This window comes from Amia ocellicauda, chromosome 18, assembly GCF_036373705.1.
Source record: "Amia ocellicauda isolate fAmiCal2 chromosome 18, fAmiCal2.hap1, whole genome shotgun sequence".
NCBI classification, from domain to species: Eukaryota; Metazoa; Chordata; class Actinopteri; order Amiiformes; family Amiidae; genus Amia; species Amia ocellicauda.
This window is the reverse complement of record NC_089867.1, coordinates 6575419-6599935: the sequence shown is the minus strand read 5'-3', so window position 1 is coordinate 6599935 and position 24517 is coordinate 6575419. Positions and strand designations below refer to the sequence as shown.

Here is a 24517-nt window from a genome sequence, read left to right as displayed (position 1 = left end):
TGAAAACAAACACTTTGCTCCAGGGGTTAAATCAGAGATTCAAAGAAAAATCGCCAACGTGTCATTAGAAATTACTTATTGAAATTACTGCAGTATTCTGTAAAATAGACTATTCAAAAAAATACCTTAAAAAAGCACCAGCATTGTGTAATTTTGTCTTCTCAAGCATAACAATAGTGCAGATAAATCTGAAACTCTTTATTAGTTGACTATTTCTTTAATCAGTCTGCCGAAGTTCATTACTGAACGATATGCATAACATTATGGAAATCTTAAAACCTGATAAAATGAGATTGATAAATTGCAATATTTTTATGTTAATTAATGCCCAGTGGGACTGAACAGTAACCACTAAACTATTTCCTTGTGATAAGAGTCAGATTGAGAAGGGAGGACAATAACCCACCGTGCAAGCTAATTATAAATTTGATCAGATTCTTCATCAGTAAATCTGTACATGCCTTACACTCAGGATTTGGAAAGAGTTCCTCATCTAATTGAACATGATGAATCCAGCATAACTGTTTTCATCTAACCCATTGCCAAACTTGTAATACCAATACTAACAAATACTAAGATAATTAAATTAAATGACTGTGAACATTCACAAAGTCATTTATTTTCTTATACCGTTTTTGGTGTAAAGAGCAGAATATTAAACTCTCTGACAAAAATATAAATTCACACATTTTCCTCAATAGACTAATTTTCAGAATTAGAAGAAAAGGTTTGTTTTTCCACTAATCTGTTGCTTGAATTACTCATGGCTATTATATTATGCAGAAGAAACTTCAAGGTAAAATCCAACATTATTACAATTTTCACACAATCGTGAAAATCTCCAGAGATCTCGCACATATGTGAGGGATGTATTATATGCAAATTCTTTGCTTGCATATTAAGACATTCAAGATGAGCTTAATAAGCAAGAAATGTACATCTTGTCTTTTTGGTTAATTGATACATTAAAGTGTGAGAACAGCGATTTAACTACAATGCTGCAATCTATAGATAATACCGGAATATAACTCCTATTGCACTGGACAGAACTAAACCCTTCACTCTTCACTTAATTTCACCTGACAAAAAAAAAAAAAAAAAAAAAAAAGATCCCAGCACTTTACTATTGCACTACATATTATTTAACACTTACGTATTCCTTCACATTTATCACATGGCTCTTTTTGGACGTCTTGCTGAAATTCTGGTTAAATTATACACCATCATTGGGAAATGGAACAATCCCATTCCTATAAATGCTCTGCAAGATAAAACCTGGCATAATTGCTTTATTACTATTCAGATTCAAGATGTCAGCTAATGCTCAGGTTGACACTCATTGTATTGTCAAGATTCTCAGTGTTGTTTTACATTTTCTCTTGCTTCAAACTAAAAAAAAAAAACTGTTCTGTGTGTAGTCTTGCCTATAAAGATACTTTCTGGCAATGACATACAACACTATACTGTCCGAGGTGTATCTGGGGTTCTGCTACCGAAGGTCAGTGTGTGCCAAATATGAACTTGTAACAATGCCTCAAGTTTGACACATTTTACAGTGAGCTTTGCTATAAACACACGGTCTAACGTACACTTCAGGAGAGAGAAAACCCAGACAATCTGCCCATGAGATGCCGGTCATTTGCATGATGCAATACTGAGCCAAATTAACCAAAAAATAAACCTGGAAGAAAGCAGGGCACATTAGTTGTGATACAGTGTTGGGGCATTTGGAGAACTATGACAATTAAAACATTAGTTACTGAGTTCCCATATGAAGAAACACAAAAAAAGGAACTTTCATTGTGTAACTAATGTTAATGAAAAATTAATTCAAAACTGAAATGTCTTTGTTAGAGAAGTATTCACCCCCCTGAGAATTGGCAGAAATTACATCTGAGAGTCTTTTAGGATAAGTCTCTGTCAGGTTTGCACATCTGGATTGTGCAATATTTGCCCATTATTCTTGACAAATTTGTGAAAGCTGTCAAGTTGGATGGGGATTATTGGTGGACAGCAATCTTCAAGCCTTGCCACTAATTCTCAAATCAGATTCAAGTCTGGGCTTTAACTTGGCCACTCTAGGACATTCACTTTCTTGTTTTTAAGCCACTCCACTAATGCTTTGTCTGTATGCTTGGAGTCATTATCCTCCACTTAGGTCTATTGCAGACTGAGGAAGGTTTTCCTCAAGGATTCGCCTGTATATTTAGCTCCAGACATTTTTGCCCTCTACCCTGACAAGCATCCTAGTCCCTGCCACTGTAAAGCATTGCCATAACATGATGCTGCCACCACAATGCTTTGCAGTAGGAGGGTGTTACCTGGGTGATGTGCTTAAAATGCAATTCTTAATGATTGACTGTGCTCCAAAAGATACTCAATGTCTTTGAAATATGTGTATACCCCACACTTATCTGTGTCTTTGCACAACTTTATCCTGGAGTTGCTCTGAAAACTACTTGGTCTTCACAGTAGTTTCTTGGCTTTGAACACACTACCAAAACGTGGGACCTTACAGAGGCATTTGGTTGTACCTGAGCTTATTTAGGAGTGTCATGGCAAAGGAGCTGAATACTTCTCAGGTTTTTATTTTTAATTGATTTGTTTTTTCCATCTCCCCATTGTTGTGTGGAAGAGGTTGTGTAAACCACAGTGGAAAATGCCAATTAAAGCATCAACATTTCAAGCTATAACAAAACAATGTGGGAAAAGTCCAAGGGGGGTAAATACTTCCTATAGCCACTGTGTGTGTATATGTATATCCTTAAGTATAAATACAAATATAATTCATTCGGGAGCAAGAGTGAAAGGACTCGGTGTACTAAACAAAACAGACTTGATTAAACAGTACTCCGCTTCTGAGCGGAGTACATCAATTCAGTAGCCAGAGGCTTGGATGAGACTGAAGGAGTGTGTCTGAAGTGGGGTATTCATGCATCTTAGTGATTTGCTTTTTGATTTCTATATTCAATTGGGTCATTCTAGAACCATTGCATGTCTTTTCTCTTTACTTGCTTTCATATTTACTGGCATTGCCCTTCACTGTTGGATGCATGTGTTTTTCTTTAGTTGTTTTTTTACAGGGTGTGTGCGTTTTACTTCTCACTTTCATGGTGTAACAGTTTGATGAACTTCATGGGGATTCCAATTGGTAACCCAGAGGCACATACTGGTGCCTGCTAGGTGTTTTATGAGAATGGAAACAGTGGGAGGCACAATACAGGTTTACCTTAGAAATGTGATTAGAAAGAGAAAAGAAAAAAAAAAAAAAAAAATTGGCCTTCAAACAGAGGTTGACCTACAAAATAAAAGACCATTCTCTTTCAATGCCAAGTTGAACAGTGTAGGTACGGTACAGTTGTGAGTAATTAACCACTAATGACAACTAGTAAATTATGCCTGTTATTCCTTTGAATCTCCGTACATATTGTAATGATGCACATACTGCAACACAATTAAATTAATCTCCACCTTCGCCTCCCACCACTCTCTGGATTTTCTCACTCTCACCGAGACATGGATCTCCCCTGAGAACTCAGCCACCCCTGCTGCCCTGTCCTCTCCGTTTGTCCTGTCCTACTCCCCCCCCGTCTTACCGGGCAGGGAGGAGGAACAGGGCTCCTGCTCTCCCCTTGTCTCCTCGTCTGTGCCCCTCATTCTCTCCTCCATCACCACCAACAGCTTTGAATTCCACAGAGTGGCACTCACCTCTCCCTCTCACCTCTTCTTCTACTGTCCTCCCAGTCAACTCACCTCCTTCCTAGATGAACTCGACTTTCCTATCTCCTCCCTCCACTCACTGTCCTCACCTACCATCCTCCTGGGAGACTTCAACATCCACCTCTCCAACCCCTCACACTCTGCCGGATTTCTTCCTCTCCTTCACTCCTTTAACTTCTCTCTCTCCCCGTCTCCCCCCACTCACAGGGCAGGCCGCCAGCTAGACCTCATCTTCTCTAGATGAGAGATGAGAGAGGCTGCTCCCCTTCGACACTCTCCGTGACACCCATTGACATCTCAGACCACCACTTCATCTCCTTTTCCCTTTCTCTCCCATCCCTCCCCCACCCCACCCACTCCCTGTCACCTTTCGCCGTAATCTCTGCTCCGTCTCCACCTCCACCCTTGCCTCCACTGCTCTCACTCTTACCTTCCATTGACTGTTTTTCCCATCAATCTTGTCAACTGTGCTACCTCCTCTTTGTTCTCCTCCCTCACCTCCTCCCTTGATTCTCTCTGTCCTCTCACATCTCATCCTGTCTGTCCCTCCCTTTCTCAGCCTTGGATCTCTTACATTCTCCGTTCAACCCGATCCAGTCTGCGTGCCGCTGAACAGAAGCGGAAAAGGTCCAAACTCCCAGCTGCCCTTGAACTCTACCGCTCTCTACTGTCCACATTCTCCTCCTCACTCACCTCGGCCAAGAAGTCTTACTTCCAATCACTCTGAATACACGGTCAACAACCCACCTTCTCCTCCCTCTTTGCTCCCCCTCCCCCTCCCTCGTCTCTCACTGCTGATGATTTTACCTCCTTCTTCTCCTCCAAGAACACAGACAACCGCAAGCTCTTCAACAGTCCCCCATCATCTCCCATCACGCCCAAGTCTGCCACCGACCAACCTTCCTTTTCTTCATTCTCATCTCTCTCGGACTCTGAACTTTCCTCCCTCTTCCTAGGTCTCAAACTTACGACGTGTGCCCTGGACCCTCTCCTCACTTGCCTCCTCCAAGCAACTGCTCCTGATCTACTCCCCTTCATCTCCTTCCTCCTCAACTCCTCACTCCTCTCTGGCTGTTTCCCCTCTGCATTTAAACAAGCTGCTCTCATCTCATTCCTCAAGAAACCTACCCATGACCCCACCTCTACTCAGAACAACCACCCTGTCTCCCTACTCCCCTTCCTCTCAAAGACCCTCGAGCGTGCTGTCCACCATTAGCTCTCTGCATTTCTTTCCCATCACTGACTCCTGGATCCACTGCAATCCAGCTTCCGCACAGCTCACTCAACTGAGACAGCTATCCTGGCAGTCATAGACTGCCTCAGCTGTGCTCGGGCGGCCTCCCTCTCCTCAGTCCTCATCCTCCTTGACCTCTCCGTAGCATTTGACACTGTCGATCACTCCATCCTCCTCTCCTGCCTCTCTGACCTTGGAATCTCTGGATCTGGTCTCACATGGCTCTCCTGATACCTCAACGACCGGACCTACCAAGTGGCATGGCAAGGTTCCTCATCCACCCCCAAACCTCTCCTCACAGGCGTACCCCAATGCTCCATCCTGGGCCCCCTCCTGTTCTCTCTCTACATTCGCTCCATGGCCCCCCTCATCGCATCCCATGGTTTCTCCCACCACTTCTACGCTGATGATGCCCAGATCTTCCTGTCTATTCCCTTTTCTGATGCTCTCATCCCCTCTCGCATCTCTTCCTGCTTGTCTGCTATCTCTGCCTGGATGCACTCACACCACTTAAAGCTCAATCTCTCCAAATCGGATCTCAGAATTTTTCCCCAATCTTCCTCACCTTCTGCTGACCTCTCCATCTCAATCCCGTTGGAATCTATGACACTGTCGCCTTATTCTTCCGCTAAGAACCTAGGAGTCACCCTCGATCCTGCGCTGTCCTACACCCAGCACATCACCACGCTGACACGCACCTGCAGATTCTTCCTGAGCAACATACGGCCAATCTGACACTTCCTCAACAAGTACTTAACTCGGCTGCTCGTCCAGTCACCGGTCCCGCCTGGACTACTGCAACTCCCTCCTGGCCGGCCTGCCTGCAACTACTACCCGCCGCTCCAGCTCATCCAGAACTCTGCGGCTCATCTGATATTCTCTCTGCCCCGATTCGCACACGCTACTCCACTGCTCCGCTCCCTCCACTGGCTCCCGATAGCGGCACGCATTCAGTTCAAGACATTGACCGTCACCTAACGCTGTCTCGACCACACTGCACCAAGCTACCTTCAGACACTCGTCTCTCCATACATCCCCTCCAGACCACTGCGCTCTTCCAGTGCCAGAAGACTAACTCTACCTCCTCTCCACTCTCCTTCCTCCAGAGCCACTCCTTCTCATCCCTGGCCCCTAAGTGGTGGAACGACCTTCCCACTGAAGTCAAAACAGCAGAGTCCTTGACCTCCTTCTGGCCCTTACTCAAGACGCATCTTTTCAGACACTACTTGTAATTTAGTCATTTACTCTCCTGTAAGATGGCACTTTACAATGTTTTATAACACTACTTGCCTTGCATTACTAGTACTCACATTGGGTTTTTTTTATTTCCCTTATGCTCCCTTTCCCGTTGCCCTTGACTGTGACATAACATCTTGTCTGCACTTTTACAATCCAGGATGTAAGACCTCATATATTGTATACAATTACACTATATTATGTAACTTGAAATTTGTAATGTTTGATGCCTTGAACTACACTGTATTTTTGCACATTGTATCGTGTTTATATTTTGTAAGTCGCCTGGATAAGGGCATCTGCCAAGAAATACATAATAATAATAATAATAATAATGAAAAATAAAATAAAAAGTGCTACACTATAAAGCTAAGATGAAAATCCACTGAGATAACTTGCTGCTAAACCCTCTTGTCACTTCAGGGCAATTGTTCACACAATGGATCCCAAATGTAATAAATCATTTAAGGAGGACACAACCCACAATCCTGCCTGATTACCAGATGGATTTACTTCCCTAAAAATTAACCTCCAGGTCCCAGCGTTTTATGTTTTTATACATAGAGACGGCAGATGTCTTTTTATGCATGTTATAAAAAGCAGTAATGATGCAAGAAAACATTATTTCCGCCAAACCCTTCAAGCCCAAAAGGACAAAACAGCTGAGGCTGTCTCTCACACTCCAGCAAAGTTTCCACCCTGTCCTTAAAGGCAGCCTCAAGGTCACTACTGATAGACACAGTATCTAAATCCTCTGGAGGTCATTAATCTTTTCCTTACCCGACAAGTTTTCCTAGATCCGTTAACGGTTCATACTGCTTCACAGGCTTGCAGTTTCTTTTACCTCTATCAGCAGAGAGCTGCTGTTGGATTCTCCAGTCAGAATCAAGCAGATCGACCAGACATTTAGGCCGAGATTATACTATTTATATTACGTGCTGGGAGTTGGGGCTGACAGACAAAATAACAACATGGATCACTTTTGCAACTGACATTAGGTATAAAATAAATATTAAAAGTTGGAAGAACATAGAGGTTTAAATGTAATTTCATGTAATCAATGTAAACCTAACACTGACATTTCATGAAAAAGTGGTGTACCTGCAAAAAAGCAAAGCACAGCTGAAACTATCATCTGGTAACGGCCTTCTTGAAAGAAAATATGGATTCTGTCAGAAGTGAACTATCGGAGTTCCATTAACATGCTTGTCTAAGGTGCATTCACAGTGTCATAGAAGTCTTTAATGTAAACTGTTTTTACAGGAGTTACATTAGTCATGTTTTTAAAAGAAAAATGCTGCATTATGTAAGATGTTCAACCTATTAGCGTAAAGGCAAATTACAATAAAACAGCTGGTGGGGCACCCAACCTGTTAGAGCACAGTAAGTTAAGTTAGAATTAAGACCTTCATTGCAGCAAGACAATAAAACAAGGTAATGACTATGATAAAATAATTGCAAATCTCTCTCATTATTATACCCACACTTACATGAAAAAAGGCTATTTTAATCACTAGAAATATAATTATATGAAAAAAAGACAAGCATATTTCAAGCTTTTCTTAAACACTACTTTTCAGCTCTATTATGAAGTTGTTTAAACCATATTGCTTTTCCATTACACTGACCTACCTTACACAACCTTTATTTGAAAGAAACCACTATGTTATTCCAAAGGATAATTTTTACTTTTTTGGAGGGGGGTTAACTAATTGTTTTCCTACCAAAAAAAAGGTAGTAAAGAGGTTTGTAATTGAATGCAGCAAGCGGAATTTCTCTTAAGAACAGTTATTATTCTAGAGGACTTTGACAAGATACAGAGGTAATATATGTTATGTGAATAAGATAACAGGAAAATCAATTGTATCTGTGGTGTGGCTCATTTTCTTTTCTAAATCATGTATTATCCAAGAGACATCAAAAGGAATAAAAGTCAGCCTCTAAGACGGTCATTATAATGCTGTGTCGGTTTGCCCTTGTGCACCAGAAAATGAGACGCTAGGCCTCAATTAATAAGACAACCATTAGTCACTCTGAAGAGAGCTGACTTCCAAACAAATTTCATCAAGTGTGAGTTGATGTACCAGGACCCCAAGGATCATTAAAGATCATTCCACATCATTCAAGCCCATTTCTGACAGCCACAGCTAAACTCAAAGGCTTGTTCGAAGGGGCCCGAGTGTCGTCCAAGGCCCTGCTGCACTGTGGCATCCCTCGTTTTAATCGGTGATGTCTGATTTGTGTTGTGTCTGGGATCACTGTCTCTCTGCTCCAGGATGATTGTCCGTGACAATCAGGCTCTAAGGTTAGAGGTAATGTGGATGCTTTTAAACATATGTATATCCACTTCAGTGGTCAAACCCACAGTCCAGCACAAATCTGATTAGCATAATTTATGATGAACAAAAAGGCTATCTTCTCCTGTGGCTTGTCTTGCTGTCTTGGATCTGAAGATTGACTATTGAATATTGACCCAGTCTTCAAGATGTAATTAAAATAACTGGCCATATACCGTTTTAGGTAAAGAAATTATTGTGCATTTTAGAACATAATAAGTAGTGTCCATGAAGGTTAATGCAATTTGTATAAAGTGTAAAATGTCAGTCGTGTGTAATATCAACCTAATCTGAAATATACAGATTCTCAAGTACATTTCACAGATTCTAAAGAAAGTACTGAAGAATCACGGTAATCAAAATATCCATGCATTTTATAAAGATGCATCATTTGAGTTTTATTTGCAATGGGCTAGAAACGCCAGTGTACCAATCACAAGCATTTGCAACGTGGTGAAATTCCAAAAGATGCTGGAATAAAGACGGCGAAAGAATACATTCAAAGAATACCAATAACTCCAAACTAGGAATGACAAAGTGTTTTAGTGAGGAACAGGGTGGTTTCTGTTAAGAATCCAATAAAGTGTGATGTACAATCAGTGCCTTTAATGACACCACTTAGTGTGGTAAATAGGAACACTTTTTATTCATAGAGAGACCTGCATAAAGCAAGCTTGACACCAAGGAGAATGAACTGCCACCACCACCAAGCACAAACTCAAACATCTAAAATCTGGTAGCTTTCCTTGTGCATCCTAAAGAGTGTGACAAAGAGGAAGATATTTATACTATGGGAGGGGATGTACTGTAGGTAAAGTGAAGGAATCAAAAAAGTGTTATTGTGGAGGAAGGTTAATTTGAATACAGCAGTGTTTTATATATATATCAGCATTTGTCAAGATGGACAGGCAGACAGACAGATATAAACATATACAAGGTCAATCATATTAAAGATCCTATTCAAATCCTTTGATGATTATAAAGCAATCATAATCATAACTTAGGATGGGCTATACTAGAAGAGCTCACCTTTCATAGCTTCATCCACCACCTCCACAACACGGTCGATCTGCTGCACCTGAAACAGAGGACAGTCTTAGCGTGCATTATGAAATAATGAAACTAAAATCCATCTTTAAACCCTTTTTTCTTTCCAAAATGGAGGACTACAGAGTAATGGTCTCCACTCCTTCAGTCAGATTACACCGTGCTGCCGACTTTAACCCCGGGCAGGTCAAGTCCAGTAGATTTTCAATAACCAATCTCATGTCCACTGCAAAGATGAACATTGTTATCTCACTCACCAGCAACTCCCACCATCATTCAACATTCTCCTGTAAGCAAGGTCATTGCTTTGACACACAATTCCTTTTTGTGAAATGACAGAAATTCCTTACATTTTCACAGCTTATTTAGTCTTGTACTATACAAAATATAGACATGGCCTTGTAGGTACAGAGTTGCTATGATGAGGAGGGGGAAGAAATCCAGGCATTGCTAGGGCTAACTATGTAATGGTTTCAGAACTACTACAACTACTGCTACTATTAGTAGTCATTATAATACTAAAACTCTATAACTATACATAATGCAGTATTATTTGCGTCACCACTCAAGTGCTTTCAATTATTTACTGTTAGTAACTATCACAATCTGGTGAACCAACATTTTGTTTTCTACATTTTGTGTGATCAAAACTTACATCAACACCAACCCACACAGGCTAATATTTCTACATTACTGCCTGCCTTGTAATACCTGGTCCCATTCTATGAGGAAGACAAATTTCATGGAAAAAGATTAACATTTACCTGCTGGTTTCTCCATTCATACAAAATCTTTTTACCAATTATAGCTAATAGGTTTCCATAAATGGCACAATCAAACTATTTAAACTGCAAGACTTAGCCTTGCGAGACACGCTATGAACATATCATGACTCTAAAGCATTTCTAGGAACAGGGAGATTATTACCATATTAGGCTAAATCAATTTTTTATAAATATCATTTCACGTTAGACCTAAAACAAGAAAACCGTTTTAAAAGGAGAAAAAATGTGGGTTTTAGCGGATGAAACATTATGAATGATAATAATTTGATATTCTTTCAGTCACCTCATGGTTTTATTTTGGCAGTGTGCAATTACCTTTAAAGAGAGGTGGACAAGGAGAAGGAGAATTTTCATTGATTCTCAATCCTTTTGGATCACCATTAAGTAGAGGTGTGAAGGGAAAATTGAATCTGACATTTCAGACATGACAAACATTTTAATTAGAAGAATGATACCAATAAATAGTCTATATATATAAAAAATATGATAAACAAATTTTAAACATATCATGGTGAACAATACAGAAATGGTGTATTTATCTTAGAGAGTAATATCAATAGAGAGATATGGAAATATATAAAGGAGAAGGAGAAGGATGCTCTCTGCAGCATTTGACACCATTGATCACTCCATCCTCCTCTCCTGCCTCGCTGACCTTGGGATCTCTGGGACTGCTCTCACCTGGTTCTCCTCCTACCTCAGTGACCGGTCCTACCAAGTGACATGGCGAGGCTCCTCATCCACCCCCAACCTCTCCTCACAGGCGTTCCCCAAGGCTCCTTCCTGGGCCCGCTCCTGTTATCTCTCTACACTCGCTTCCTGGGCCCCCTCATCGCTTCCCATGGTTTCTCCTACCACTTCTACGCTGATGATGCCCAGATCTTCCTGTCTTTTCCCTCTTCTGACCCTCTCATCCCCTCACGCATCTCTTCCTGCTTGTCTGCCATTTCCGCCTGGATGCACTTGCACCACCTCAAGCTAAACCTCTTCAAATCAGATCTCCTCTTTTCCCCCCCACTCTTCCTCACCTTCTGCTGACCTCCCCATCTCAATCCCCTTGGAATCCACCACACTCTCTCCTTCTTCTTCCGCTAAAAATCTAGGAGTCACCCTCGATCCTGCGCTCTCCTACACCCAACACATCACCACGCTGACACGCACCTGCAGATTTTTCCTGAGCAACATACGCCGGATCCGTCTCTTTCTCACCGACTACTCAACTCAGCTACTCGTCCAGTCACTGGTCCTCTCCCGCCTGGACTACTGCAACTCCCTCCTGGCCGGCCTGCCTGCAACTACTACCCGCCCACTCCAGCTTATCCAGAACTCTGCGGCTCGTCTGGTATTCTCTCTGCCCCGATTCGCACACGCTACTCCACTGCTCCGCTCCCTCCACTGGCTCCCGATAGCGGCACGCATTCAGTTCAAGACATTGACCGTCACCTAACGCTGTCTCGACCACACTGCACCAAGCTACCTTCAGACACTCGTCTCTCCATACATCCCCTCCAGACCACTGTGCTCCTCCAGTGCCAGAAGACTAACTCTGCCTCCTCTCCACTCTCCTTCCTCCAGAGCCCGCTCTTTCTCATCCCTGGCCCCTAAGTGGTGGAACGACCTGCCCACCGAAGTCAAAACAGCAGAGTCCTTGACCTCATTCCGGCGCTTACTCAAGACACATCTCTTCTGACAGTACTTGTAATATTAGTCCTCTATCCCTGCTAGATGCTCCTCGCGTTCTTGATTGTTTTCCTCCTTGCTCCCTTTCCCGTAGCCCTCGTCTGTAACCCTACATCTTGACAGCACTTAGCTTTCACCGTCCAGGATGTAGGAAGTCACTTACTGTACTTGTGAAATTGTAAATTGGAATTTGTAAAATGTATTTTGAATTGCTATGTTTTAGCCAAGTTGAATTTGTAATGATTGATGCCTTGTACCTCTCTGTATTTTTGCACTTTGTTTGCACTTATGTTGTAAGTCGCCCTGGACAAGGGCATCTGCCAAGAAATAAAAAAATAAAAATAATAAAAAAAAAAATAATAATAATAATAATAATAAAAAAGTATTAGTGTTTCAGAGTTTTCGCTACTGGATCCACCACTGACAAAATCAACAAATAATTAGAGAGAGTTATGGTGCCTGCAACAGATTTATTTCTGAGGCAACTTTTAAGGAGCACGGCCTAAACTACTTCTCAGTGGTGGAAATCGGGGGAGCCCTAAACACCTCCTTGCCCCCCATGACAGGCTCCCTCAGTCACAGCGCCCCTTCTGTTCTCAAATGGGGGTTAACATTCGACCCCTGAAACCTGTTTCCTACTCCCTAAATCAGATCCCCAAATGACCTGTCCCACCTCCCAACAAACAGAACTAACAGACAAACACAAAATACTGCAATCCCTCCACATAACAGTTCCAGATCACTAATATATACAGTGAGGGGAAAATGTATTTGATCCCCTGCTGATTTTGTACGTTTGCCCACTGACAAAGAAATGATCAGTCTATAATTTTAATGGTAGATGTATTTTAACAGTGAGAGACAGAATAACAGCAAAGAAATCCAGAAAAACGCATTTCAAAAAAGTTATACATTGATTTGCATGTTAATAAGTGAAATAAGTATTTGACCCCTTCGACTTAGTACTTGGTGGCAAAACCCTTGTTGGCAATCACAGAGGTCAGATGTTTCTTGTAGTTGGCCACCAGGTTTGCACACATCTCAGGAGGGATTTTGTCCCACTCCTCTTTGCAGATCCTCTCCAAGTCATGAAGGTTTCGAGGCTGACGTTTGGCAACTCGAACCTTCAGCTCCCTCCACAGATTTTCTATGGGATTAAGGTCTGGAGACTGGCTAGGCCACTACAGGACCTTAATGTGCTTCTTCTTGAGCCACTCCTTTGTTGCCTTGGCTGTGTGTTTTGGGTCATTGTCATGCTGGAATACCCATCCACGACCCATTTTCAATGCCCTGGCTGAGGGAAGGAGGTTCTCACCCAAGATTTGATGGAACATGGCCCCGTCCATCGTCCCTTTGATGCGGTGCAGTTGTCCTGTCCCCTTAGCAGAAAAACACCCCCAAAGCATAATGTTTCCACCTCCATGTTTGACGGTGGGGATGGTGTTCTTGGGGTCATTCCTCCTCCTCCAAACACGGCGAGTTGAGTTGATGCCAAAGAGCTCGATTTTGGTCTCATCTGACCACAACACTTTCACCCAGTTCTCCTCTGAATCATTCAGATGTTCATTGGCAAACTTCAGACGGGCCTGTACATGTGCTTTCTTGAGCAGGGGGACCTTGTGGGCGCTGCAGGATTTCAGTCCTTCACGGCGTAGTGTGTTACCAATTGTTTTCTTGGTGACTATGGTCCCAGCTGCCTTGAGATCATTAACAAGATCCTCCCGTGTAGTTCTGGGCTGATTCCTCCTGGTCTCATGATCATTGAAACTCCACGAGGTGAGATCTTGCATGGAGCCCCAGACCGAGGGAGACTGACAGTTATTTTGTGTTTCTTCCATTTGCGAATAATCGCACCAACTGTTGTCACCTTCTCACCAAGCGGCTTGGCGATGGTCTTGTAGCCCATTCCAGCCTTGTGTAGGTCTGCAATCTTGTCCCTGACATCCTTGGACAGCCCTTTGGTCTTGGCCATGGTGGAGAGTTTGAAATCTGATTGATTGATTGCTTCTGTGGACAGGTGTCTTTTATACAGGTAACGAGCTGAGATTAGGAGCACTCCCTTTAAGAGAGTACCCCTAATCTCAGCTCGTTACCTGTATAAAAGACACCTGGGAGCCAGAAATCTTGCTGATTGATAGGGGATCAAATACTTATTTCCCTCATTAACATGCAAATCAATTTAATTTGTCAGTGGGCAAACGTACAAAATCAGCAGGGGATCAAATACTTTTTTCCCCTCACTGTATATATATATACATATATATACACCGATCAACCAAAACATTATGACCACCTGCCTAATATTGTGTAGGTCCCCCTTTTGCGGCCAAAACATGGAATGGACTCCACTAGACCTCTGAAGGTGTGCTGTGGTATCTGGCACCAAGACGTTAGCAGCAGATCCTTTAAGTCCTGTAAGTTGCGAGGCGTGGCCTCGATGGATCGAACTTGTTTGTCCAGCTCATCCCACCGATGCTCGATTGGATTGAGATCTGGGGAATTTGGAGGCCAAGTCAACACCTTGAACTCGTGATTCATCAGACCAGGCCACCTTCTTCCATTGCTCCGTGGTCCAGTTCTGATGCTCACGTGCCCATTGTAGGTGCTTTCGGCAGTGGACATGGGTCAGCATGGGCACCCTGACTGGTCTGCGGCTACGCAGCCTGTAGCAATTTGAGCTACAGTAGCTCATCTGTTGGATCAGACCACACGGGCCAGCCTTCGCTCCCCACGTGCATCAATGAGCACACACACACACACACACACACACATATACACACACATATACATACATACACACACAATGGATGGATTGCTCTGCTATTGTTCTTATCCTAATTAGAGGCATTATTAGAGAATTAAGGTAATGAAAGACTAAAACACATTCATGTAATGGATTACTGATTATGCAAAATCAATAATCCATTTTAAAAGAGTAGACGCAGACACTATGTACTTCAGTTCAAGACTCGGGAAGTGCAGTGTATCAGCTACAGTGCACGTTTCCAATGTATGTGTCAGGCAAAAACAATACAGGTAGCAGAGACTATTTGTAATGTTTTACATTTACTGTCAAAGTAGCCAATAACCATAAATAACTTTTCAGACAAGCTACATACAAATATCTGTATATAAATAAAGCGTGCAGGCAAGCTCCTGCTTGAGACAACCGGCAATTTAACAGTCCAGACACCAGGGATCAGTTGCTGTGGCTTTTTAACCAGCAATGCCCTGGGTTGAAGTGCAACTAGGAGGGAGCAGTGTTTTAACAACCCACTGTTTAGAGTGGACAGAGATTGCAGTCCCATTAGAGACTCGATTGATTTTATTTCAGAACACAAGTGGCACACAATAACAGACGGCAAAGACTTGGCCCCGAACACAGAGAGCACTGGGGTCTGGCAGCAGGATGCCCAGAGAGATGGAAGTGTACCTTTGTGCTGAAGAGAAGTGGTGGGCAGGAGGCAGACCCCCGCTGATCCAGCTCTTTAACTCTGGGGTGCAGAGCACAATTGTTGTACATTTTCCTTAACGGATCAGATTTAATAGTTTCTCATTCTCAGTACAGAGCTCAAACCGGGACAGAAATGTGAGCACACTGGAATATGTGCTGCAGATTCTTATTCTTCACATGCAAGGTCTCCTGTTCTACTTTCTAATTTATGTATTTATTTATTGGGGGAGATGGGGGGGTAGAGGAGAATACAGAATACAGAAGTGGTTTCTAACAAGACTGGGTAATTCGAAGTTTGCTCAAGAAAACATTCCCTCGGTTCAAATTTTCTGTTGTGAAGGTTAATAAGAAAATCAGTGTATTTTTTCATTGGCTTTATAATGAGCTATTAAAGAGTAAGCAGCACATATTTCCATTTCTATATGCAAACACTTAGGCTTAGATAAATGGACAGTACAACTTTTGGAGGAGATGAATTCTGATTGGATCTCTCCCTTGTGTATAAATGTTGTAGCTGCAAATCCAGTAAAACAAAAATTAAACTGGTGATAAGCATCATCATAATGTTAATATTTAGATTTGCAACCTCTAACAACTTCCATTTCAAAACCGGTTTCATTCGGTCTCACCTTCTCAACAAGATCACCGAACAGCCATTCCACAAAATTAACTCCGAGGCACACTTGTCCCGTGCGGTTATTCTGAAATTGGCAGTGTTCGTAGAGTGCCCTAGTCGGTGCATGTATAAACGGTGTGTCAATCTCCTTCCAATCCATACTGCCACAAATGAGGTCCTCCTCTCAGAAGCCGCAGACAGCGGGACGAAGACAGCATGAAGCCGCTGCCATTTGGATTTGTCAGTGCTCCTCGAGCGAACCCGCTGGGTAGAGAGATGAGCATCCAGGCCTCTGCACTTTCTATCATCCCTGTAATCCAACTGCTCTGGAATCAATAAGGTTTTCAGGGAAGCTGTACTTAACTATCTATAGACCTCTTTTTAGCTTAATTTAAAGGCAAGTAAAGTAACCTGCTGGGCACCATTTCTTTTGGTCTTGGCGGTAGCTTATTCACCCCCAGCTCAAACTCAGCCGAGATGAGCCCTACTTTTCATTTTTATTTATTTATAAGTATCGGCTGGAAGAAAAAGTGAGTAACGTGGAACTATTTCTAGCAGCAGAATGGCTTCAGACAAAATCCAGGAGACCCGTTTGAAATCGAACAGAAAAGACCAGGCGCTTTGATTTGCAGCCTGCTCACAATGGCTCAAGCAGCTGATGTGTTTGCAGAAATAAATAACAGCGGCTTCATGGGAGTGATCAAAGCCTCTTTATTATGCTGTTATTAAAAGTTTGGTTTTATTTTTCACTGTGTAATGTCCTCTGGAAAAGAAAAATATAGTATATATAAAAATATTACTGCATCCCTCAAAATATATATTGTATAAAATATCCAGTGAGATAAAGGTAATGAAAAAACAAGAATATTTACAAACCTTCAAAACTGAAGGTATTTATAAAGCATCACAAAGTATGGCCTTATTCAATCTGCTTTACTGTTGTACTTTGATTATAATTTGCCTCGTATTTTGTGTACCATTGCCAGCTAATACGTCCGATCAGATTGGCCTTTAACATGCAAACTACATGTTCCATTAAAACGACACGTTATGGGCAGGCTTATGAAAAGATAATCTACAGAAAACAGACAGGGAACACACATTAGTGTGACACTATGCTGTATTTTGAATGACTCTGCGCAATACTCATACATGCTTTACTCCCATTTAAGTTTCCCATCATTCTTTCCTCCTCCACTCCAATATACATGTCTTTTTTACAGGAATACATAACAGCTTGCATCACCCAAAGCAAGAAAGTGATATTTAGGTAGCTGAAAGGAAGGCAAAAAAAAGGAGCAATGCCAAAATGTCACAATCTTTGTGTGTAAAAGCTGGATTTCATTAAAGATCGCTGTGATGAGTAATTAACAATAGAGTTCCTTGACCATTCTAGTAGCAGCTGAGGCCTACAATCGAGACTAGAACTTCCCAACCCTGGGTCAGCTGGTTTTCAATCCAGCTGAGCTCTTAATTGATCCAACAATTGTTTTATTTCAGTCTTGTCTTGGGCTCATAAACAGGTGCAGATCGTTCAGATAAGTAATTGATAATGGGGCTGGAATGAGAACCAGCCGATACAGGTGCTTTTCTAGACCAGGTCTGGTAAGCACTGCTGCAGACATCGCTGCTTTGAATCTCATCAGCCAGCCATGTAGCAGCCACCACTGAGGTACTATCAATGTGAGATGCATGTCCACCGACCCCACTATAGCTGTGCTGTGTGCACTACAGACTGCCCGTGCAGGCGGATGGATAGAGCGAGTTTCTGAGGAGGCGTGGGAAGCTGTCTGCGTCTCTCAGTCATGTACGGGAGTCGTGAGTCAAGGCGATTAATAAATGGTGGATTCAAAATTCGAAGCACATGAAGGGAAAAATAATTGGCGATTCCAAATAAATAGATAAATAAATAAATAAATAAATAAATAAATAAATAAATAAATGGCAGTTTCACTTGTTTATTCAGTTTTCATTAGCGCTTAATTAAAATACTCAATTAATAAAACAAACACTTACAGTCTTATGGAGTAATTAAACTAATATTAATGCAACCCATCAGTGGGAGGTTAAGAACAACACCTTTTTTTATCCTCTCTCTCTAACTGGCTTAACATTAACAACTATTTTATGAGCAGTTGATTGTTATTTGGAACCCATTAGTACAAAAACAAATCAATCCAGTTAATTACATTACAAGTGATATAGACATAAAGGTTAATTTCTACTTCTATGCAGGGGTAGTGAGGAGTAAATGATGCAGTTGATTTCTCTGATCATGTTTTTACCAACCTTGTCAGCTGGCAGTTAGACTGGCAGCAAGTGTACAGACCGAGGTGAGTTCACTGGGTGTTGAGGCTATGTCATGTCCAGTCTTTATATGAAACATTCCCACCCACCGCGGGGGGGGTGTTGATGGGATCAGAGGACACAGGAGCAAAGTAATAGAAACAAGTATAGTTATTTTCTTATTACATAAAGCTGTCAGGTATCTTTTTGTAGTTTGAGGACTCGTTCATAGACTGAATCATAGAATGCAGAGAATTACGTCACAGATTCCACTTTGTTCTATAGGCATTTTAGTTTTTATAAGTTTTTTACTTTCATTGTTTCATTGTACTTTCAGCCAACAGTAAAATACGTGTTTTTGTTGCCCTGAATAAGTTATCTACTATCGACATGCAGTGTAATGAGGTCAAAATGCCACTCTTCCTTGAAAATTGAATATAAATCATACATTTTTAACTAAAAGACACAGTGGAATCCAAACAGGGAAAAATATCCATACATTTGCATGGTATCCCACCACAATACAGATACTATTGGTAGATACATGCAGGACATGCCATGGAGTTGCCTGCCGAGAAGATTATGTGAACAACTGCTAATTACTTTCACAATTGATAAGACTAAAACAGCATATTTCAAAGATAGAAATCTAAAATAAACACAGCAGGTTGTGTATTGACTGAAATGATACCTGGTGGTTGCAGACTTGGCAGACGGATCGAGCTTTCCAAATCAACTTGCATACAACATGCATCTCAACCCAAACTTCATAAACAAGTAATGCTTATTTTGTCAGCATTAGTCAGGCTTATATGGATAGCATGAATGCAGTAATGCCGAAAGACAGAAGTGTAGCACTTGTCCTGGTATATGCAAAGCACCAAGCATGCTTCAGTTTGCCCAGGGTAATTTCAACTGAAGGAAGGGAGGTACCGTGAGAAAGCCAACATTACCGTTTTTACATTTTCTATTTGCTAAAGGCTTCATTCTCCCACCATAGTAAATAATATTTTCCTGATTCAAGAGCTGTATCCAATGCAGTAAAGTATACTGTAACGATGCTAAAAATGTATGATAAATAAATGTTATGCTTTCCTCGATTTCATCATCGTTTAGTCAAATGACATATTGACAAATTCGTGCTGCTTTCTTTCAATATTTACTGGATTCAGTGAAAGCCCTGGACCCATCAAACAAATGGAAACAGCAGAATGTGACGTGTATGACACCATTACGTCAACCTAGCACGAAAGAACCATTATCAAAATTCTTCAGTGGGTCAGCAGCATGATGTACCAAGTACATTTCCAGATCAATACATGGGCATCCCTTACCCGTGTAAGGTTCTCCAAGTTGAAGAAGCAGCCATTTTGACCAATCAGACTTTCTGATTTGGAGAAGACACTGACAGGATATCATGTTAGATGCCAGAAGTGTGTTAGGACTAGACAAAGGCCAGGTATCACACAGGCAGTACCCAAAGTCAGAAATGCATATACACTGTACAATCATTACCAGCCAAGACTATTCTTAAGTGACAATCCTCAGAGCCATCACATTAGTCAAAGCACTCCTGGGGTGACATGATGAAGGAAGTGTGATGTGGGGAACCCTGGCAAGAATTATTTATGACTGGACATGGCATTGATTTAATACCTTGACTTGCAAGTTGACTGCAACAGCATCTGTGAGCCTTCACCATTATTATTATTATTTTTTTTTTTTAAATATCCAGGCACTGCACACAAATCCGGAGCCATTTATTTATTCCGTCTCTCATTTGATCAATGAGGCTGTGCTTTAAGACCTGTATTACCATGGAACAGGTGTGAAACCTGATGATGATTTGTGTTTTGAGACAATCCTCTGTAAGGTCAAGTCTCTGTTGTCGAGAAGCATTGGCTGCAATTCCTCTCCAACGGCCAAATGTTAATCACAAGCAATTACAGAATATAAACACAGCCTCCGTGACCTCAGAAACAAGTAGAGTATTGTTTTTAGCAGCTCAGTATACATATACCAAGTGAATATACGTATTTGTTTTGTTTTTGTATTATCTGAGCAAACATACTCAAAACTAGATTGAATTTCAGTTCTGTTTCTGGGGAAATTTATAGTTTGCAGAAGTAGTATGAGAAATATAAAAGATGAACGTTTCAGACTACTTTCTCTTGTTTCTTAATTTTAAAATCTGTAGGTGTAATTTGAAAAGGCAATAGAGTACAGGTTACTACTTTCAACATTTTGAAGTCTAGACCGAAGTGACCAGATAGTGTCTATGAGGAAACGGAACCTACCCCGATAATGCTGAGGCCTTTCAGGTACTCCATTCTGGGCTGAGCTTGAGGGACACATCCAGCGACCACCACCTTTTTATCCTGTTCCTGAGCCTTCCTACCAGCAAAAAGTAGAAAAGCATAAAAAGTCACAAAAAATAGCCTTTCAGGACCAGTAGATTTGCCCATGAGAAACACAGCTGTAAGTTAGTTCTGTGGGGAAAAAACCCCAATTGCAAAACACCTTAAAATCAATTAAAAGTCTGAGTGTTTCAACATAAGTGTCTCAAGCAGGTACAGGTACACTGAATGACCTAAAGAAAGAATGCAAAACCCGACAATTGGGAACCACAAAATAGCCATCAATTAGTATTCAGATATTGTATATTTATTGTACTTTCCAATATATACACAATATTAATACAGAGGATTGTTCCATTCACAGTAATAATTAATTATTCACTGTGAGACATAGTACAAATATAATGCATTTTCGTCAACAGATGCCTTCAGACTCCACTTTCTGGAAATACATTTGAATGGAACAAGAGACTGAAGACAATTCACCTTTGAATATTTAATATAAATTAAAAAAGGGATTTTGTACAACAAAAAGCTGAAAGGAAAGAAGTGCTCCTTGGGTTTTTATATAAATATAAGTAGAAATGTAAGTATGTGTGTGTGTGCGCCCGTATTTCAAGTAACAAGTAGTAACAAAAGGAGCAAAGGAGCTTTTATCCAAGAAAAATATGCAGGATACTAACAAGTGTCGCGTTTGGAATCTGTCTTTATTAAAATCATCTCCTCATTTTAAAGCTTTTCATTTTTTAATGAAATGAACCCTGCCTTGAACCTTCATTTTTTAATTGCTGCTCTGTACATTTGGACAAAAAAAAAAAAAACTTTTTTCCAATCCATAAATTATTTTTCAGGGCAGAAGACTGAAAAGCAATTTAATTAGGTAGAAGGCATTGTGCACCCATTTTTTTTTTTTTTTTTTTTTTTTTTTTTTAAAGAATGCTGTTTAGAATAAATAATGATACATAAAACGAAGGGCTTTTAAATCACATCAATACAAATCCTCAGGATGATCAGCTATGCCACATTAGGCTAAAGAAATATCAGCCAGGGAAATTAAGCATTAAAAAAAAAAAAAAAAGCTTTTCTTCTTCCTCCTTTAATGAGCTTCCATCTTCCAATTTTACCCCTGACAGCAGGAAGTCACACAGTCACACAGTACTGTAGAAATATAACCCAAGTGTCCCAATCAATGGTTTGTTTTTGGTTTCGGGTTTTTTTTATATATTTTTTTTAGGTTTCAAACTTCTTTTTGCATGGTGCAATAGATTGCATAAGTCAAACCTGACAGGAAATACAACTAGATATATGTGGTCATGTGTTATAATACAAGTGTGTAAATTAAAAGAAAACCATTTTGTATGACTTTTTATCATGGTCTTGCAATATTTTGTATGAAGAGGTATGAACAGCTTCACACCACTGTCTCATTCAGCAGTATAAAAGCCTGTCTGAGACTCAAAATGAAGGGCCAAAAACCTTTTTCCAACCAGATACAGCAATTGTATGACATGAAAAGGGCTCCATTTGAAACAAGCCAGTTTCTGTTGAATTGTTATGCAGTGTTGTAGTAGGTTTCAAAATCCACTCAAAAAGTACTCGTGTGTACTTTTCTACTGGCTCTGAAGTGGAAAAACACAGCTAGACCTGCCCAGACTGGGAGGCCTCACAAGGACTATGTGGCACAACGGTGGAAATAAGGAGCTCTTTGCAAATGAGTACCACCTTCATAGGACAATCTGAGCTAACATGTCAGTGAAACTTATCCACTGTTATATTTTCTGCTGAAACAGATAGGGATCTAGGCTCTACTAAAGCCAACCCCTACCTCAGGATATGCCTAAAGACAGCTTTTGTTGTTTTCATTTGGCCTTCAACTACCATACTGACAACATGAAGGATCTTACTGAAGTGCAATGCTGGTAGATATTGATCTGTACCTGTAGATCTGTATCGGCACGTACACGCAGGCCACTCATTTAACAACGCTACAGACCTCAGAAATCTACCCTCCCAATAAAACTAGGATATCCCTAGTATCCCCAACAGTAGTTTGGTCTGAGATTAACCTGATCGAACACTAGACCTTGGACATGCTTTGGAGTACAACTGTGTCATCTCTGCATTATTTTTTCCCTCCTCTCTTTTTAAGTTACACACATAAAACCTTACACACACACTACCACCTGCACACACACGGCATGATCAATGCCAACAAGTGTTATCCAGCTTTAATGCAGATGCTGTCACTCTGTCAAAGGTTTCCGACTTAATTACAGCTATGCAACATAAACAAGGTGAAATGCCGATGCCAATGCCTTTTGGCAGCAGAGCAGCCAGAGAGAAGCAGTCGTGAAAATTACCTAATTTGATTCCAGCCAATCCAGAACAGAAGCTTGCATTAGGAAGGTACTAGCAAATGTGATTTGGGCATCTATATTGCAAAACGTTTCAGACTTGGATACATTTGTTAGGCAATTCATTAGGAGATAACGTGCAACTTTTTCCAAGGCAACAGAAGCTGGATCTATCAAATCTCTGGAGGAAAAAAAGACACTTTTCCCATTAGCAAGCTGACTAAAATCATATACTGGCATCTCCACCAGTCTCTCAGAAATCAGCTTACCCAGGTTGAGATTATACCTAGATACAACCGATTACACATGTAAGCACAAATCTTTGTTACTGGCATCATATACTGCGGTAGAAAAACCCTTACACCTGCTTTAAACATTTGTTTATTTTTTGCCATTTTCAAAAACAAAGTCTTATACAATGGGATTGTTTAAATGTGCAAAATCTGATTTTAGGTTGGCCTCCACTTCAGTACTCTGTCAGTGCAAAGACTTGCATTTGTTTTATAATGGTCTAAAGCTGTAATCATCCTTCATTAACCCATGCACAGGCCTGTCCCATGTAGGGGCATCTGTTAATCATGATACTTTTGAATATCATCAGTAAAGGGGATCATTCAGGAAACAAAGAAAAATCTATTATTACTTTAAATGGACTTTAAGTAGCCAAAAACAAAAACTCATTACACATATACCATATACTATAACATTCTTTAACATGTGCTTAAATGTATTTGATATCTATTAAATCATATTACGAATTGTTTAATGAAAAACTTAAAAGGAAATGCAACACACTAGATGGTAAACCTAAACACACACAGGTCTGACCTGTGTAACCACCCCAACTGATGCACATATTTATTTATTGAAATTCTACTTATGGCTAATCCTGACAAGTTAATGCCCTGCAATAACAACCATTAAGTGGTCTCATAACTCCTACAATGACAAAGCCGAGACAACATCAGATAGCAAAAAATAAACCTCGTCTCCTTTACTGGCCAGTGTGGCTCCCTTCTCTTTTGGGATGATAAAACAACATTTTTATTATTAAATCCCAAAAGAAACATGGACACTCAGGAGAAGCAAACAAAGGTACCAAGTTTTCACAAGAGTTTGATAACTATTCCATTTAAACTCTCTTAAAAAGACATTAAGACCCCTTCAGGGGAAGATATTAAGGTTGGAAATTGTAGTGCCCACACTAATTATAGCAGATTGAGTTCTGAAACTCTCTTGAAGAGTCAGGGATGTCATTAAACACAATGCACAGCTGGGGATATAAACAGCACCTTTGAACTTATAAATTAATTGTACAGAAAGCATCTTTCTGCTGGGTTTTTATTATATTTGTGTTGACAAAAGGGCATCCGAAGCCCAACAGAAAACAATAAAAAGCTGCACTAATGTGT

The 24517-nt window shown here is 40.8% G+C and overlaps 1 protein-coding gene across 1 annotated transcript in view; it reads right to left on the bottom strand.

Moving 5' to 3' along the window:
• The window catches only part of cdkal1 (CDK5 regulatory subunit associated protein 1-like 1), a 399108-nt gene that overhangs the window by 270545 nt on the left and 104046 nt on the right, over window positions 1-24517 (bottom strand). The window contains exons 5-6 of the mRNA XM_066690832.1: window positions 20692-20788; window positions 9556-9604 (exon numbers count right to left, since the gene is read on the bottom strand). Of these exons, the coding sequence (XP_066546929.1) occupies window positions 9556-9604; window positions 20692-20788 (146 nt within the window). The remainder of the gene's footprint in view (window positions 1-9555; window positions 9605-20691; window positions 20789-24517) is intronic.